At 38.9% G+C, this 16,954-nt stretch overlaps 2 protein-coding genes across 2 annotated transcripts; one reads left to right on the top strand and one right to left on the bottom strand.

Moving 5' to 3' along the window:
* Positions 1-3,483: 3,483 nt before the first annotated feature.
* Positions 3,484-4,401, bottom strand: LOC113169047 (free fatty acid receptor 2-like). The gene has a single exon (XM_026370178.1). It carries the CDS (start codon positions 4,399-4,401, stop codon positions 3,484-3,486), a length of 918 nt encoding a protein of 305 aa, XP_026225963.1.
* An 8,442-nt stretch (positions 4,402-12,843) lies between these two features.
* LOC113170286 (sialic acid-binding Ig-like lectin 14) lies at positions 12,844-16,820 on the top strand. The gene is made up of 8 exons (XM_026372322.1): positions 12,844-12,896; positions 13,434-13,832; positions 14,057-14,368; positions 14,447-14,710; positions 15,343-15,612; positions 15,956-16,064; positions 16,161-16,326; positions 16,442-16,820. Exons 1-8 carry the CDS (start codon positions 12,854-12,856, stop codon positions 16,595-16,597), a joined length of 1,719 nt encoding a protein of 572 aa, XP_026228107.1. The 5' UTR covers positions 12,844-12,853; the 3' UTR covers positions 16,598-16,820.
* The last annotated feature ends 134 nt before the right edge of the window (positions 16,821-16,954 follow it).

The raw sequence follows: 16,954 nt of genomic DNA, 5'->3' as shown, positions 1-16,954 counted from the left end.
GTTCTATTAAGTCTCAAACAGGAAACCTGCTGAGTGTTTTTTTTAACCAGACACTTTAGCTCTTGTTAAAATCTGCCATATTAAACACTCCACCCCCATTTTGTTCACTGTATTTGTTTGAAACACAGTGGTGATAATATGCACTGAAGATACAGTTTGTGCAATTGCAGATTGACTGAAACTTTATATCTTTACAGCTAAGGATGACTTTAGTCCTTTGCTAAATTAATCATAAAATACCTAAACATAAACATAAAAAAAATCCCCATAGAGATACTTAAACCAACAATGAAGTGCATTTAGTGACCTAAAATGTCATCAGTCTGCAAACTGGATTAGCTTATTTGTCTGTGCTATAGACCTCTGCTGTTGTCAAAAAACATTTAGAAACACATCAGGCAGGCACAACGCTCCACTAGGTGACATGTGTCTTTATTTCACAGTGCTTGGTTGAGAGGTGTTTTGAAAACGTTGCCCCTAATACTTAGAAATGCCATCTTGCATTTGTACAGTTGACTTTACTTTCTTTAGACTGCTGTAATAAGTTATGGTAATTTGAATGTAACAGGGTGGGTTTTTAGTGTCTGTATGGGCACTTGAAACTAGTGTGTGGTTTTCCATCAATGACATAACCACAATGTCTGCTATAAAAAAGGTAACAAAGAAGAAGACTGATAAACCTGAGCAACTACTTTTGAAAAACAAAACAAGAAAAAAACACAAGTACAGCATATTCACTATGACTAATTCTTTCACTTGTTATATGTTACCAACCAGCTACTTATAGAAGATGTATACTATATACTTAACTCTATATGCCATACTGCCATATAAAGATAAAGATGCTGCAGTCTCACCTGCTAGAGCACTGAGATATCTTTGTGTCTATGGTGTTTTCTATATTTTGTCATTTCTGGTAGTGGGCAAAAAACTAAATGCAGTATGTGATCGACAAAGTGAAAGAGACGCACAGGGAGGAGTTACAGCCGATGTGAAAACCACATAGATGAGTTTGCTGCAGTATTTCCAGTTATTCACCATATACAAAAAATAATGACGTCTTAGGAACAAAGTTTCAATATTGCTGTTTAATACCATATTGAATGACAAAGATGAAAAATTGTTGGTTTTCTTCAAGAATATATTGCAAAATGTTTCATTGTTAATTTATTATATTCTTAATTTATTTTATCACATCATCATACATGTAGGTATAAATATGCAAACAGAGCAAATAAAAGAAATGAGTTGAAATTGAATAATCCACTAAATAAGTCGTACAATTGACTTGAGTAAAAATAATACTTTAAAAATTATTATCATTTAATTTGATTCTGAACATTATCTCTTGATTATTTACTTCTTATGACATTAACATGTAAGTAACAGCCTGTTTTAACTTTTTCTTTTATCATGTCATTCTGTGTATGAAAAAGTGTAATTGAATTAAACTGCTGAACAAAGAATATATATAACGCAGTCATACAGTCAGATAAACAGGCCTGGAAGTGATGATATGAGTCACCCAAAATACACACAAGCACAGCAACTACAGCACACTATAAAAACAAAGGGTTGATTGTGTATCTACCATCACGGTGCAGGAAGAGAAGGAACTGAACTCAATCAGTTAATCAGCCATTTTACAAAAAGTTTAAAAATGATAAAAATCAAAACTAAAGTCAAAACTATAAAAACTATAAAAACTCCAAAGATAAGAAAGAGATTAAACATTAAAACCTAAAGATTATCAAATAATATTAAAAAATGCAAGAATAAATTCAAATGGGGTTCAATTTGGGTTATCTTACATCTGGAAGATGGAGGAAGCAAGAAAGAGAAGCTCTGTGAGGTAAGACGTTTCAAAAGCAGAAGTTTTATGCTGTAGATGAGGTCTAGATTGTCTCATGGTAATTTTCTATAAAGAATTTGTGTTAAGCCTAGAATATTCTGACTAGATAATATCTGTTTGAAACCAAAGACAGAACATTCTTACTCCTTCATCAATAACCTTAATCTCATGCATTCACAAGAAAGCTGGACTGTTTTATAGCAATTTATAGTTATTGAGTTACTGAGTGTATAAATGAGATAAAAAAAATTGGATGGCTCAAAATTTCTTGCAGCTGAATTCTAAAGCAGAAATCATTGTTATCAGTTCATAAATCTATTAATCAGCACCAGATTGTTCAGAACTCAGTTGCTCGGACTCTGAAAATATGAACACATCACTCTTGCCTTGGCTTCCTTGCACTGGCTGCCAGTATGTTTTAGGATATATTTTAAGATTTTATTAATTTTATTTTATTTATTATTAAAGCCCATGGCCTTTTCCCCAGCTGTATACCCCAGCTGTTAAAGCCTTATGAGCCAGCACCTAGCCTGAGATCCTCTGGTAGAGATCTTCTGTATTTCCCTGATGTTAGAATGAAAACTAAAGGTGACAGATTTTTTAGTTAGAGCCTCCAAATTGGAGGAACATCTTACCCGAGGAAATAAGATCAGCTGACTCAGTAACATCTTTTAAATCTCTCCTTAGAACATTCCTCTACCAGCGAGCCTTTTCTGAACTTCTTTAAACAGGGACGACTCCTCTTTTAGGACGACTTCCCATTAACTTAGAAGAATGTCTTTCCTTTGGAACTGGTTTTCTAAAGAACTTATGTTGTAGTTTTTTTTGTATTGTTCATTGTTTCCTGTACTCCAACCAGTCGAGGTAGCTGGCCAACTTGAGCCTGGTTCTGCTGGAGGTTTCTTCCTCTAGGGGGAGTTTTCCTCTCTACTGCCTAGTGCTTGATTGAGTTGGTCTCGTTGGGCTACCTGTGTTTTTTGTCTCTTATGTGAAGCACTTTGTAACACATGTTTAGAAAAGTTTATTATTGTTTATTATGAATTTCATATGAAATGGTAGGATCTCTATATATACATACTTATATTTGTAGATATGCGTCATAACAAATTTTGCTATTGTGAAATAAATTTTATATAAAAAAACTTAAATAATCACTCACACATACACCTGCCAATGCAGAATTTTATTACATATACATACATACCTCCTCTTTCCTCAGTGGCCTATAGAAATGTACAATTTAAGGAGAGTACGTGTCCAGCAGATGTCATCAGTGGGGACACTTCAAAATCTTTAAAACATGTTTTAACAATAATTCGTTCAGAAAATATTACTTACTTCTGACTACATATAAATACATAAAACCATTTTTAGAAAAAGCTAAAACAAGACACCATGAACACATTCAAAACCCCAGAACAGCCTATTGATTAATGGCAATTGCTTCTGTATAGGGACTGAGCCAAAGCAAAGAGGGAGGGGGAGGTGGAGCTAAGTACTTTCGAGGGCTGATGCCCTTTAACTGCTAAAGCAATCTTTAAAACAGTATGCAATCTGATATAACATGTGTACTAAACAGTATAAGAACAATATTTGTGCTGGATCTGTACATTTTATAATGAAAGTATATTTTAGTCTAGACTTGAGTTTGTGGACTGCATTTGTAATCCTGAAGCAGGGGGTCTTTGCCTTCTGAAAATAAACTTTTCACTCTTGCACTGGAAGGTGGAGGAGGAAAAATAGAAGATGATGGGATCGATACAAGTGTTGAAGGCACTTAGTAGCAAGGCGTAGTCCCTCCATTCAGGGCTCTTATTTTCATAGTAACCCACTACATGGGAGAAGTTGTATGGTATCACACAAATGAGGAACACAGCTAGAGTCCCTACCGCCATGCCAATGGCCTTCTGCTTCTTTGCCCGCGATATCCTTGGGCGGCTGTGTAGGATCCAGATGCAGCTTAAGTAGCAGTAAACACAAATTACAAGAGGTATTAAGCAAAGCACAAAGAAAACCTCCAAACGTACTGGGAGAATAACCTTCAACTGCGTTTTTGTGAATTCGTCATAACAAGAACCAGACTTTTTTTCACCCAGTGATGGGAGTTGCTGGATGATGATAGTGATGCTGCAGTGTGCTGTTGAAATTATCCAGATAACAGCACTGATCACTACTGCATACACAGGTTTGTGTAGCTGTTGATAGGTGATAGGAAAAGCTACTCCAATATAGCGTAACACACTGACTGCCATCAGCAGCAAAGAGCTGGTATAGATTGTGGAGAAGTAGATATAAGTATTAATGGTGCACAGGGAATAGGGCAGAGTCCATGTCATGTTGGAGGCTGCTTCATGCATCTTGAGAGGAAGCATGATCAAGAAGAGCAGGTCAGAGACAGTGAGATTGAGCAGTAGGATGTCTACTGGAAGTGGCTTTGAGTGGATCTTGACACTGAAGGCGTAGAGAGCGAAGAGGTTAGCTGGTAGTCCTATCAGGAAGGAAATGATATAAACTGAGAGAACCACCTCACTCTTCCCAGTTAGTACCATGATGACCCTAAAGAGAAGTAAACAAATGATGACATTAAAAATTATGAATCAGTGATGTCTGTATGAATGATGAACTCCCAAATGTAACAGAGGTAATAACTGACAGCTAATTATGTAGATATCTCTTACTATATTAGAAAACAAATACACCATCTGCAGCTGTAGCTTTATTCACATCAACAATTTTTATAAATCAAATCTACATCAGTGTCATAGTCTGTCATATCATAATCAGTCACAGGTGGCTTTTATTTTCAATAACAAAAACAATCTGCAATGTTTGATGAGGTAATCGTATTTACTTACCCAGCAGTGGAAGTGTTTAAAAAGAAATGAGCTATAACTAAAATGCAAAACTGCAGCTCATGTCGACCTTTATATTGGATATGTTAATAAAGTACCTCCTCCTGTAACGTCTCTGCTGGAGTAAACTGTGATGGTGATAGTTAGGTTTAGATTTCATCAGACTACAAGCCTGTGTTGGGAGGTGCACGTACATTACAAGCTCAGAGATGAAGTTATCATTTAATGTATATTATTTCTAGACATATCTAATCCATTTAGGACCTCCTTTATGAACTCTATGTCCCAACATCATATCATTGCTATAATGATATAATCATTATATGATGATTTTTTCTGTCCTTCCTTTGTGTTGAGTTTAAACTGTTAAAGGCATTACAGTGTTTGTCAGTCATTTTACAAACATCAACTTATTGTAAATATGCTTGGCCACTGTATATGCCCAAGTATGATGTAACTGTAAAAGGAAGTTGTGCAGTATAATGTAAGTGATTACACATGTAAGGGATTACAGATGTCTTATGTCCTATAGATGGGCGTCCATGATGCAATACAAACCCGGTGAGAAGTCAAAAATGCCATGACTAATGTCTTTGTTTTACTTTTTTATTTTCTTGTTTAGTTTTCTTATGTTTTTTGCCTTCTCTGTACATACTATACAAATTCAGTCGACATAACTTTATGTATATAGCACCAAATCATAACCAAATCCATTCTTAGGGTACTTTACAGTGTTTAAGGTTTAAGATCTTACAAAATACAGAATTTTATAGAAGGCCCAACAATCTCACTTGAGCACACGTAGGCGACAGTGGAGAGGAAACACTCGCTTTCACTGAAGAAACCTCCAGCAGAACCAGGCACTGGTGTCATATAAGTGGGAGGAGAGGAAGAGCGAGGAGCTCAGTGCATCAGTAGAGGTCCCTGCACAGACCAATCTATAGCAGCATAACTAATAGATTCAGAGCTTCAGAGTTACCTGAGGCATCTCTAACTATAAGCTTTATAAAAAAAAGGAGTTTTAAGTCTAGTCTTAAATGTAGAGAGGGTGTCTGCCTCTAGAACCTGAACTGGGAGCTGGTTCCACAGGAGAGGAGTTTGGTAGCTGAAAGCTCTGCCTCCCGTTCTACATTTGAAGTAAAATTATTTCCAGAAAGGTTGAGACTTTTTCTCAAATGCAATAAAAAACTAATTTTGTCACTTTGCTTGAACAATTATTCATCTTTTGAGGGAAGCACATGTCTCTCTAAAACACCCATGCTACACATGCTAACGTACCGCAGTTTGGCTTTTGCAAGTCTAGTATGTTTTCTGCTTTGTTTGTCTTTGGAGTTAGGGTTTACAAGTGTGTTAGGTTACTAAATACTGCTTTCTCTTGTTTCACGTTAGTGTTGACTTTGATATTTAGCTAAGACCGCAGTTTTTACAACAGTGAAAGATGTTTGCTGTTGTTGTTGATATTTTGTTTGCATAGTTGCTGCTGTTACTGCAAGTAACAACAACTCATGTGTTTGTGTTGATGTTGTAAACTATCATAATGACATTACCTCTTTATTGTGGTAATGACAGCATAAAAAAAAAGTAACTGCTGTTGAAATGTTTTCCTAAGAAGATCATCGCTGTGTGTCATACATACATACATTTCCTAATAAGACTGTGTTGACATGATTGTAATTATAATTCAAAGAAAAAAGGAAGTGATTTGTTGAAACAAACCATGACCCCTTGCTTTGAGTGACTTCAGGATATCTGCAGCCAGAGGACATCACTAGCCTCGCACACTGCTCTGGAGTGATGAAAATTGTTGTCTGATTGGGTGACGAATGCACGGAAGGAACGACATGTTGTCAAAGAAGGCTTTTTTTTTGCGTTCACTGTGTCACGTAGCCGAATAAGTGGCCCAACATCTGCTGCAGAAAACATTCCCCAAACCATGACACTTTTTGCCTGCTCCACCTTTCACTGACTTCTTTACACATTTTGGGTTCAGTCTTTCCCCTTTTCAACCACGAATAGGATTAAGCAGTGACCTTGACATTTAAGAGATTTTAGGTTGTTCTCTAATTTTGATACCCAGTAAATATGACAATTGGCTACAGCCACAGTCTTGCTTTTCAAATGTGATTTATTTATTCACTAATTTCTTATTCAAGTTATAATGACGTGGTCACAATAGATAAAATGTTCAAAGAGGCATCAAGTTGCTTAGAAGTGAGATTACAGTTTTAGTAAATGTTGCACACAACTTGCACAAGGTACTGTGAAGGGGGACGTAGTAGTACACATGACTTTATGTTAATTGTTCACTGTGAGGTTGAATTTCTGTATGAGTTTGGCCAATGTCTTTAAATCCTTACTGTATATGGTAGACTTTGTTTAAACTAATTGCATATATTTAGACTATATTGGCTTTTTTTCATCCTGTTTTGAAAGAGGTAAATATACGCATTTAAAAGTTCCTTCAAATATATACCTTTCCCTATATTATTTTTTTTAAAGTGCAGTTGGTGGGATTTAGAGGCAATAACAACAAGAAGAAAAAAAGTATCTAAAGTTAGTCATCACTTCACAAATTACTACTTGATCATAAACACCAAGAGGAAACCTGAAGCCCACCATTGGGCCTCACAAGCTTGTGGTTTGGGGTCTTGGGGTGGCTAGATGTCACTGAATCTCAGACCCTGTACCTTAACAACTGGAGTGAACATTGCATATGATACAATTATAAAACAATATTAACTGTTTTCTGAGTTGCTAACAACAGCTCATGGTCTCTATGAGCTCAATCATTGAAGTATCACACTTTCAATAGTTGAAGCCAGAGAGTTAACTCATAATGGATAAAATTAAAGCACTTCAAATAGAGGCCTGACCTCTCACACAAAACACTACATAACTAACGTGGTCATCTTCCTCCAATCAGATCTGTAGAAGACTTCAGCAACTCTGTAATCTTTGTGTAGAGCTCCTTTGCTTTCTCTGCATTTTGTCCTTTCTTGGTTTGTTCTCCTGCCACCTGGAGTCCCTTCAGCACTGACTGCAGAGCATCTACATTCTTCACTGAGTCCATCTGGTCTTTGTCAACCTGGATTTCGTCCACCCAGTCAAGGTAGGCCTGAAGTAGTCCAAGGTCATCCTCAAAGTTTGCAATAATCCGGAGTCCTGGTCGACATTTCTCCAGCTCCCTCAGCCTCTTCTTCCCCACCTCTCCGATGTCATTTCCAACTATGCTGAAAAGAGGGAAAATAAAAGGGGTAAAATTTGCTGAATAATTCATTTTTATAAGGTATGAAAGTAGATGGCAGTGTTTTCATATTTTAAAACTCCAAACACTAAGCAGAAGTTGGCTTGTTTTAATCTTACGTCAGTGTCTTCAAAGTGGTGTTTTTGCTGAGGCAGTTCACAATGTTTTCTGTTCCTCTCTCTGTAATGCCGGTGATGTCAACATAGAGTTCCTCAACAGTGTTGTTGTGCTCCAAAGCGTTCCACAGCTCCAAAACCCCCTGAGGGCCCAGGTTATTGCCACACATGCTGTTTAAATGAGTAGAAGAATTGTGTATAATTGCTGTGTATTTTATTATATAAATAATGACTTATGTAAGGACCTGGGAGAAAGAGGGCGCAGGATACTGTATCTCTAGACCCTGTGACCACTGTTACTGTACTGTTAGAGACAGTGCATATGTTTGAAAACTCACTCATCTTATAAGGGCAAGTGTTTATTGTAGAAAAATACTCACATGTAAAGTGTGTGGATTTCTACTATGTCTTTACTGTTAAAACCGTGTTTTAGTAGATGACATAAAAACACTGCATTGACTTACAAGAGCTTCTTCACTTGGCAGTCATTCAATTTTAGAACAGCTGATTCTAAAATTGCTGCTTGTCTGTCCAGGCAGTTGTATCTCAAACTGTAAGGCAACATAATAAACATTAGGTTGACATTATTTCCAAAGAAGACATTACTGTAGACAAAATTCAATTGATAATCTTTACCCATTTGTTTGTTTGACAGTTTGATCTAAAATCATTTAGATTTAAATTAAAATAATTTAACGTAATTTACTCACTAGAGAGATTCACAGCGATGTAGGATTGGCCCGAGTCTATTCAACCCTCTGTTTCCAATGTTGGAATAGCCCAAGTTGAGCTCCTGCAGCTTGTGTGGAGAGAACTGCAACACATAGTGGATCGCTGCACAGTCCACAACACTCAGTTTCATTTTAAACAGATTGAGTTTTTTTATTTCTGGTGCTGCAATGCTGGTGGCTTCCTTCTTGTGGAACTCCATCAGGCAGTGGAGAAGGTTCAGGGCTGTCTGGTTTTCCAGCGTCCTGCCCCTAAATTGTTCTTGGAACCACAAACCCAGCGTGGTGGGGATGCCATCCTCTTGCTCCACTGGGGAAAGAAAAAGGCCCTCTAACTGACCTGCCAGCCGTGCTCGTAGCATTCCCATGAAGAAGCGTGTGAACATCTGGAGGCTCTCCAGCTTGTCTGTGATGAGGCCCGTTTTTTGCAGTGGTGCAGCAGTGGAGGATGGTGGACTTACTCCAAAGCACCAGCAGTCCAGAGCTTGGATTATGTCTTGCTTGCTGAACAGGTTGATTGCACAGTAAAGAGCTGCCAGGTGTTCTTGGACAGTCAAGTGGAAGAAAGAAAACATCTCCACAGTTTCCTCTTTGACAGGTTGTAGTATTTGACAAAGAAATGTGCTCTGAACATCAGCTGGTGTCACACCGTAGCTTTCTAAATCCTTTCTTTCGAACATTATCTTCTTCTGTAGAAGGTTTTCATATGCCAGTTTACCCAAGTTTGTAAGCTGTTGTTTAGCTAATGACAGAACTTCACATCTAGGAGTGCTTCTTTCTGCACTTCCCTTCAGAGCATGGTGCTTGATTGCTGTAAACAAGTAGCAGAAGTAAACCTCGCTGACTGTTCTGGGTGGGTTCAGCTCCAGAGACTTTGACTCACCAACACCTTGAGTCCCTGTGGAGAAGAACTCTGCCATAGCAGTACAGATGATGTAGCAATACAGAGGGATGAAGGACAACACAAAAAGGTTGTCATTGCTCAAGATGTAGTCATAGACCTTTTCAGCGACTTGATTGTCTTTGTAGAACTTGGTGGTGTATTCCTTCACCTGTCTCTCCTCAAAGCCTAGCACCACACAGCATCTCTGGAAGAAACCTTTGGGAGCTTCAGTAGATGGTCTTGTGGTGAGAATGACTGATGCTTTTGGGAGAAGACTGCCCTTAATTAAAGCCACCATCAACTCAGACACTGGCACCTTTGAATCCACATTAATATCTTTTCCATTGTCCCAGTCCAAGGGAAATTTGAACTCATCTAATCCATCTAAGATGAAGAGCAAAGAGTCCGGTAAGGTGAAAAGATCGAGTAAAATTTCCTTCAGGTATCTGAACCTCTCCCCAAGTAGTTCCAGTAAACTCAGGGGTGCATCAATGAGATTGAGCTCTCTAAAGCGCAGGTCAAAAACACAGGTGAATTCACGCATGCTCTTCCCAATTGCCCACTCGTAGAGCAGCCTCTGTACTGCAACACTTTTTCCAATGCCAGCAATACCCTTCACTTTAACCCTTTTTGGGGACCTTCCTGATGGTTCTAGAGGGCTGAATAGATGGCATGGCCGGATGCGCTGGAAAGCTTGATGGACATAGATGCGAGCTCGTCTGCTCGCCAGGTCAAAGTACTCATGTTGGCTGCTGTCAAGTAAGTCACTATCTTCTGTCACAAAAAGATCGGTATAGCGGATCTCGATGTGAGAAGCTGAGTTCGAAGTCACTCCCTCTCCTTCAGAGAAACACTTTAACTGCTCTGTGCGTTTCAGTAGAGTTGTTTTATGGGCAGAAATGGGAACTGTAAGGTAAACAGGAAATTTGAAGTTTAATTACTCGTCAGCTGTGGAGAAATTTAAATTTTAACTCATCTCCTTCACCAATATTTACACACTTCGGATGTTGGCCAGCTTTACACTCTTGCTGGGTTTCAGTTCTCCTTGAGCTGCACAATGAAATAATTGTAAGATTATTTTACTTGAGTTCATTCATAAATAAAAACAAATAATACAAAAAAAAAAAACAAATAAAAGGAAAATCACATTGACTCATAGTTGCCTTCATCAGTTATTATATATGTTTGTATTATTTATCAAAGAAGTTCACTACAAATACTAAGGTGTAAAAATGTAGTTTTTGTCAAGTAATAAATCTGTACCTGTAACCTCAGAGGTTGGGGTGAATTCCTTGTTCTTTCCTTTGAAAAGTTTAGCAAATGGGCTTTTGGACTTCTTTTCTGTGGACACATTATATTTAGGACATTTAAGCATCTATTAGACTCCTGTCAATATCACTTGGCACAATGTAAGTGTAGTATACTGTACAGGTTTCTATATCTGATTTACAGACATTACTATTTCTGGAGGCAAATTGCTAACACGATGGCCAAAACCTTATCTTAGATAAGCTAAATATTCTTTATGCATTTACACTACTTCATTGCCAAAGTCAGCAAAAAGTATTTGGCAAGACATCACAGGTGATTGTACCCTGTTAATAATCTTCTCACACCTCTAACAAGGCAGTAAAAGTTGTCCTCATTTTGCACTGCAAGGTTCTGAAAAACAATATTATTCGTCTTTCTTTTAACTTTCAATGAACATTTTCAGATGAATACTGACTGTATATAGTCATCATATTTATATAAAAGCAACCTTACCTTTAACTTTTACAGGTGCAACCATTGGCTTAGCCATGGCATCGTTCTTGCAGTGTCTCTCTACCCAGATCTGCAGATCTCGGCAGTAATAATCCTGCACCTCCTTCAGCACCAGCAGAAACTTTTGGCTGCTCTCCTCAGTGGCACACACCATCTCTAAAGCCTGAGCCACGGCATTGGAAGGTGATCTCTCTAGCAGAGACAGGTATTGGGCAGAGGAGAGTACCTCAGCATCACGTAGCCAGCGCAGCAATGGAGCTGGGTGGTCGCAAGTCCAGTTCAGCAAGAAGTCTCTCTGAGACCGGAGCAGCTGCTGAGCCGAGTTCATGGCTCCAGAAAATAAGGCTAGACTGTAAAGAGGAAAAAGGGAAACACAATGTGCTCCCTCTTTAAAACACAGTGTAACTTACAGTTGATTTAGCAGTTGTCGCACACAATCTGGAAACTACTACATGAAATACAGTAAGGAACTCTCTACTAATTGTACCACAGACGTTAACTAAAATACGTACCTTAAAGAAATCCTTCAGTAAGTTTACCCTCCTGTGTAGTTTGGTCCCTGCAGTCATGAGTGTTGGCATGAACACTGTTTGTTCTACTTAAGGTGTAGGGAGGTGGAGTACTACTTCATAGGAGCAATTCAAACAACCATTCAATGGGTTCATAGTTCAGATAGTTAAGGTCTTTGTCCCTGACTGTGATTACTTGGCTGTGTTTGATCTTGCAGAAGCACACCAATCCCCTTCAGTGGTTTAAATGTAACATGCAGAAAAATGCAAAGTGTTTTCAGGACATTTTAGGGCTGCAAAATACAACAAAAGCTTGAAAGTAATTTTTAAGTTAATTTTCAATGAGCCACTAACATTGACACATAACTTTGTTGTTTATTGTCAGCAGAGCAGCAATAAATCAATGTCAAGGAGAAATGTTAATCATTAATCTTTTTTATTTAACTTTCTGTGGAGCTTTTGCTGCTATCACTTTTATCTAATTACATATATTTGGTTTGTTCAGGTCATGTAGACAGAGAGAATTAGAAATGAACACATTTAGTTGGAACCTTTGAGGAAACAGCAACAGCATGAGAGTGACTCACTCCTTGTCATGTGTTGTCTTTCAGATAGTTGCTGATGTCTTTCTTTCCCTTGGAAACATTTCCCATTGCCAAAGACTAATTGAGCCTTTTGAAATATCTAAAGCAGTTGATTAATTGATTGATTGATTTGCTTTGTGTATTTACTAATGAAATGTGAAATGACATTAATTATAATTAAAATTAAAGCAAAAAAATAAATGGAAGATGCGGCATCTGAGTGATGTCATAGTTTCAGGAGCACAAAGAAACGATCCAACTTCCTCCTCTTTACTTCACTGTTCATCCTTTCCTCTGTGCTGGCAGAGCAGGGTTGCAGTCATGCATGTGAGCACAGTCTTTCTTGTGTGTCCTCTGATCATTGGTGAGTAATTAAATTCAATATTTATGATGTTTTTATCCCAAATATCTTTGTAGTTTTGCATAAAAATGAAAGGGCATTACATATTTGCCTGGTAAAGTTATGGGTTGTTTTTCCTGATACCATTGCATTTAGTATGAGTATAACTCAAGAGATGTAGAAATGTCTTTTGTTGACTGTAAATGCTTTCTGCAGAAACTAGTGCACTATAGTTTGTTATGTTTTCATACAAATTCTGTCTTTTGATGTAAATTGCATGTGCATTTTCTCCATAAAGTTAATGACAGAGCAAATACAGTATTTTAAATGTATTGTGGAAATGTACTAATATCCAGAGATTGAAAAACTAGCAGTAGTAGCACTGCTTTTGGCTCTCTAGTACCAGAGCCAAAAGGGTAGTTGCCTTCTTCCCTAATTCTAAATATACATCTTGCGAAATGTTTTCTGGGTCACATTTACAGACAGCGTAGTAAAATACAACATTTCTAATTTTGTTCTAAAGGAAATGTCATAGTTTTCTGTTTTCCATCATATCAGCAGCTATGTGGAGGGGGGTCCAGACTGTCTCTCTTGTACCCTCAGTCCCTGACCGAGTCCAAGCCCTGGTGGGCTCTTGTGTGGTGATTCCCTGCTCTTTCACTCCTCCAGCTCCTCATGCTTTCAAGTCAAAGAAAGAGCAGGTGGACGTCAGGCTGAGGTTCAGAGGTGGTGGCTATTTAATTCCTCTTCAGAGCACGGCTTTTGACAGTAGGGACAAGAATCAAGTGAGCAGGGATTTCTTAGGCCGGATGTCCCTCTTTGGCCAGATCACAGATGGTGACTGCTCAGTGAAGATAGAAAGGATCAGACAGGATGACTCACGGATGTTTGAGATAGCTCTGAAGAGTGCTGGGGACTCACTTTGGGGAAAACCAAAAAGCTTTAATCTGGATGTCGTGGGTGAGTAGAAAATGGCCTGCTGCTCTCTTTCTATACTTCTATACTATACAGAGATACTGAATTATGGTTGGGAAAGAAAAAAGTGCAGGACATTAACACCAACACTTAGGAGAGAATCTACCACATGTAATGTCTCTGAACTGTTCTTTTGTCATTATTTGACTTTAATTAAACACCCAGCACTAATAAATCATAGCAATGACTCAGCTTCTACTCAATGACAGGCACACCTGAGGCTCCTGTCATCCATGGCACGTTGTCAGCGAGAGAGGGGCAGCTGGTCACCCTCAACTGCTCTGTCTTCTATCAGTGTCCCACCAGACCTCCGGCCCTGCGGTGGAGCTTGGAGAGAGGAGGCCCGCTGAACAGCACTGAGCATGGGGAGGTACAGACACTACATGTAGAGCCCCACAGACTGATGTTACTGGCCCCTCTGTCCTTCACTGTGTCGCATCAGGTGAAACCAAGGCTCAGATGTGAAGTCAGCTATCCAGGAGCAAAACCACTGACCACTTCACAGGACCTGCATGTGACATGTGGGTACCTTTTACTTTATATCTTTATGTGTCTTTGCCCAGTTTACACTTAAAGCTTTATTGTTTTGTGATCTGCAGTTCCACCAAAAGATGTGAAAGTTGAGGTCCAGACCTTGACAGTGGTGGAGGGGGGCAGTGCCTTATTGATCTGCTCATGCAAAGCTGACCCGCCAGCATCAGAGTATCGCTGGTCCTACACTCAAGGAGGCAGAACGGTGCACCTCCACCAGCACACGCACACAGTTCGAGTGTACAACATAACTCGAGACATGAGGGTGCGCTGCACAGCACAGAACCTGATTGGTCATGGAAACTCTGAGCACACATCACTGAACATACAATGTAATCCTCTTTCCTGTAACCTATAATAGGTATACATAAATATTAGTTGTTTTTAATTGAAATAAGTTTTCTTACTGAGTATTAAAAAGTAACAGTAACAGCAGGCTGAGTTTCACCGCACTGCAGGTTGTGCAGCTAAAATGTAATTGGTGAAGGGTTTATTTTAGAAAATCAGATTTACAGTCTGACTCATCCCCTGTTTCCAGTGTTTCCAGTCACTTTGCTGGGCTGAGCTAACTGTAGCTTCACTTTTACACTACACATAGGAAAGCAGTATCAGTCTCGCAGTAAGAAACTAATGCACAGTACTCTTATCAAAGCGATCCACTGATATTGTTATTTGTATAGTATAAAATCACAAGCTTGTCTCAACAGGTTTTTACAACTTGTTCAATATAAACTCTTTACTGTCACTCTGAGTCTTGGTTAAGTAGTTTGATATAATGCTGCAATATAATTTGTAATTTAAAATAGTTAAAACACAAATAAAACCCCAACATTGCATTTGTTCCAGAAGTACAAATACCAATAATAGAATAACAATTATGATTTGAAGTACAAAACATTATCTGTGATATTTTAAAGCATAAGCATTTGGCAAAGTGTAAAGGTCTGTCCCCTCTTGCCGCCAGATAAACCAGTCATCCTCCGGCCCTCCTCCAGCTGTGTAGTAGAGCAGATGGAGGTGCTGTGCCGCTGTTCAGTCGACTCCAACCCTAAACCTGCCGTCACCTGGAGCGTTAACGGGACTGTTCCGCCTCATGATTACAACGTGTCAGTAACATCAGAGCCTCACATGCTCACGGCTACTCTGAAGGGCCACATGGGCAAACCCCTGATGGTGATCTGCTTTGCTTTGAACGCGCTGGGAAATGACTCCCAGGTCTTGCTGCAGGAAGAAGGTGTGTTCAAAGCAATGTTTCAGAAGAAAACAGCTCTGCCTCTTGTTTATTCACTCTGATGTAGGGTCTCTGTGCACGTCTGTGTAGCATGCCAGTAGCTTGAAAACAAGTTAAAGAATCATTCATGAAATGTTCTAAAGAAACCCATATGTTGAACCCTGCAGCTTTTTCATTGCGGTAGTTCTTATTACTGTGTATCTAAGTTACTCATTACATAAAGCATGAGTAACAGGCAACTAAACCATAAAACATGTTATTATACGGCCGTTTGAGAATGAAACTGGGATGATTATTGCTTTACACCATACTTCTGTACTGATCTAATGATGCTTCTTTTGTCCAGGTACAGAAACAGTGCCTTTTATGTTGTGGGTGATATCTGCTGCAGCCATCTGTTTGGTCATTTTCCTTATGTCTCTTATTTTCTACTGCTGCCGAAGGAAAGCCGGAAAGTATGTAAAGCAAATCAACAATAACATTAGCATTCCCTGACAATTACAAATGTTTGCTGTGATGTTCACATACTGTATGTGTTATTCTTCTCCAAGCAATGTCCTAAGCAGACATCCAGCTGTGTACCCTGAAGGACAGGGAATTTATCAGGACAAGATGCCCCTCTACATTAACTGCACAGAAGTGACTCATATCTACACTAACGGCAGCTACCAACTTGTATATCAGAACTGCACGCCTCTTTTTGTCCACACTGACCAGGTATTGGATTAACTTGATGTTGTACTGTACCATGGCAAGCTTATTATCTCTCTTATCTATTTGATGTATATTATGAGATGATTAAAATTACTAACAGTCACATTTCTTTTTTTAGCTTCGTCCAATTAGCAGAAGAGGTGGGGGGAGAAGAAGACGTGGAGAGGGAGGAGGCTTAGACAGACAAGCTGGTTTGGGAGTTAGAGGCATGAGGGAGGTGCAGAGGACTGCTGTGGCCGAGGCAGAAACAGCAATTTACCTGGAGATCCTCTGAGTTCTGTGTCACCTGATTCACCTGCTACAATAAACTCCCACTACACCGCAGATTCCCTCTATTACTATTAGTAACACATGCATTAATGTAGCTTTCAGGATACTGTATATAAATTGTACTTTTAGTACATCCCTGTCATCGGCATCTCAAAATCATGCACCCTGATGTCTTTGCAGTACTGAACAATTTCTGTCTCCAAGTTGCTACCTCTGTTCTCTTTTTATAAAAGACCAAAAGCTTTGATAATTGACAAGATTTTGTGTGTGAGTGTGTGTGTGTGTGTCCATTCTACAAAGCCCTTCAGGCATCGTCATATTTCATTTACTCTCACCAGTTTGCTTCTCCAGTTGCAGGTGT

The sequence above is a fragment of the Anabas testudineus genome, chromosome 16 (genome assembly GCF_900324465.2).
Source record: "Anabas testudineus chromosome 16, fAnaTes1.2, whole genome shotgun sequence".
In the NCBI taxonomy this organism is placed as follows: Eukaryota; Metazoa; Chordata; class Actinopteri; order Anabantiformes; family Anabantidae; genus Anabas; species Anabas testudineus.
The sequence above is the reverse complement of the archived record's forward strand: the minus strand, read 5'-3'. Positions and strand labels throughout refer to the sequence as shown.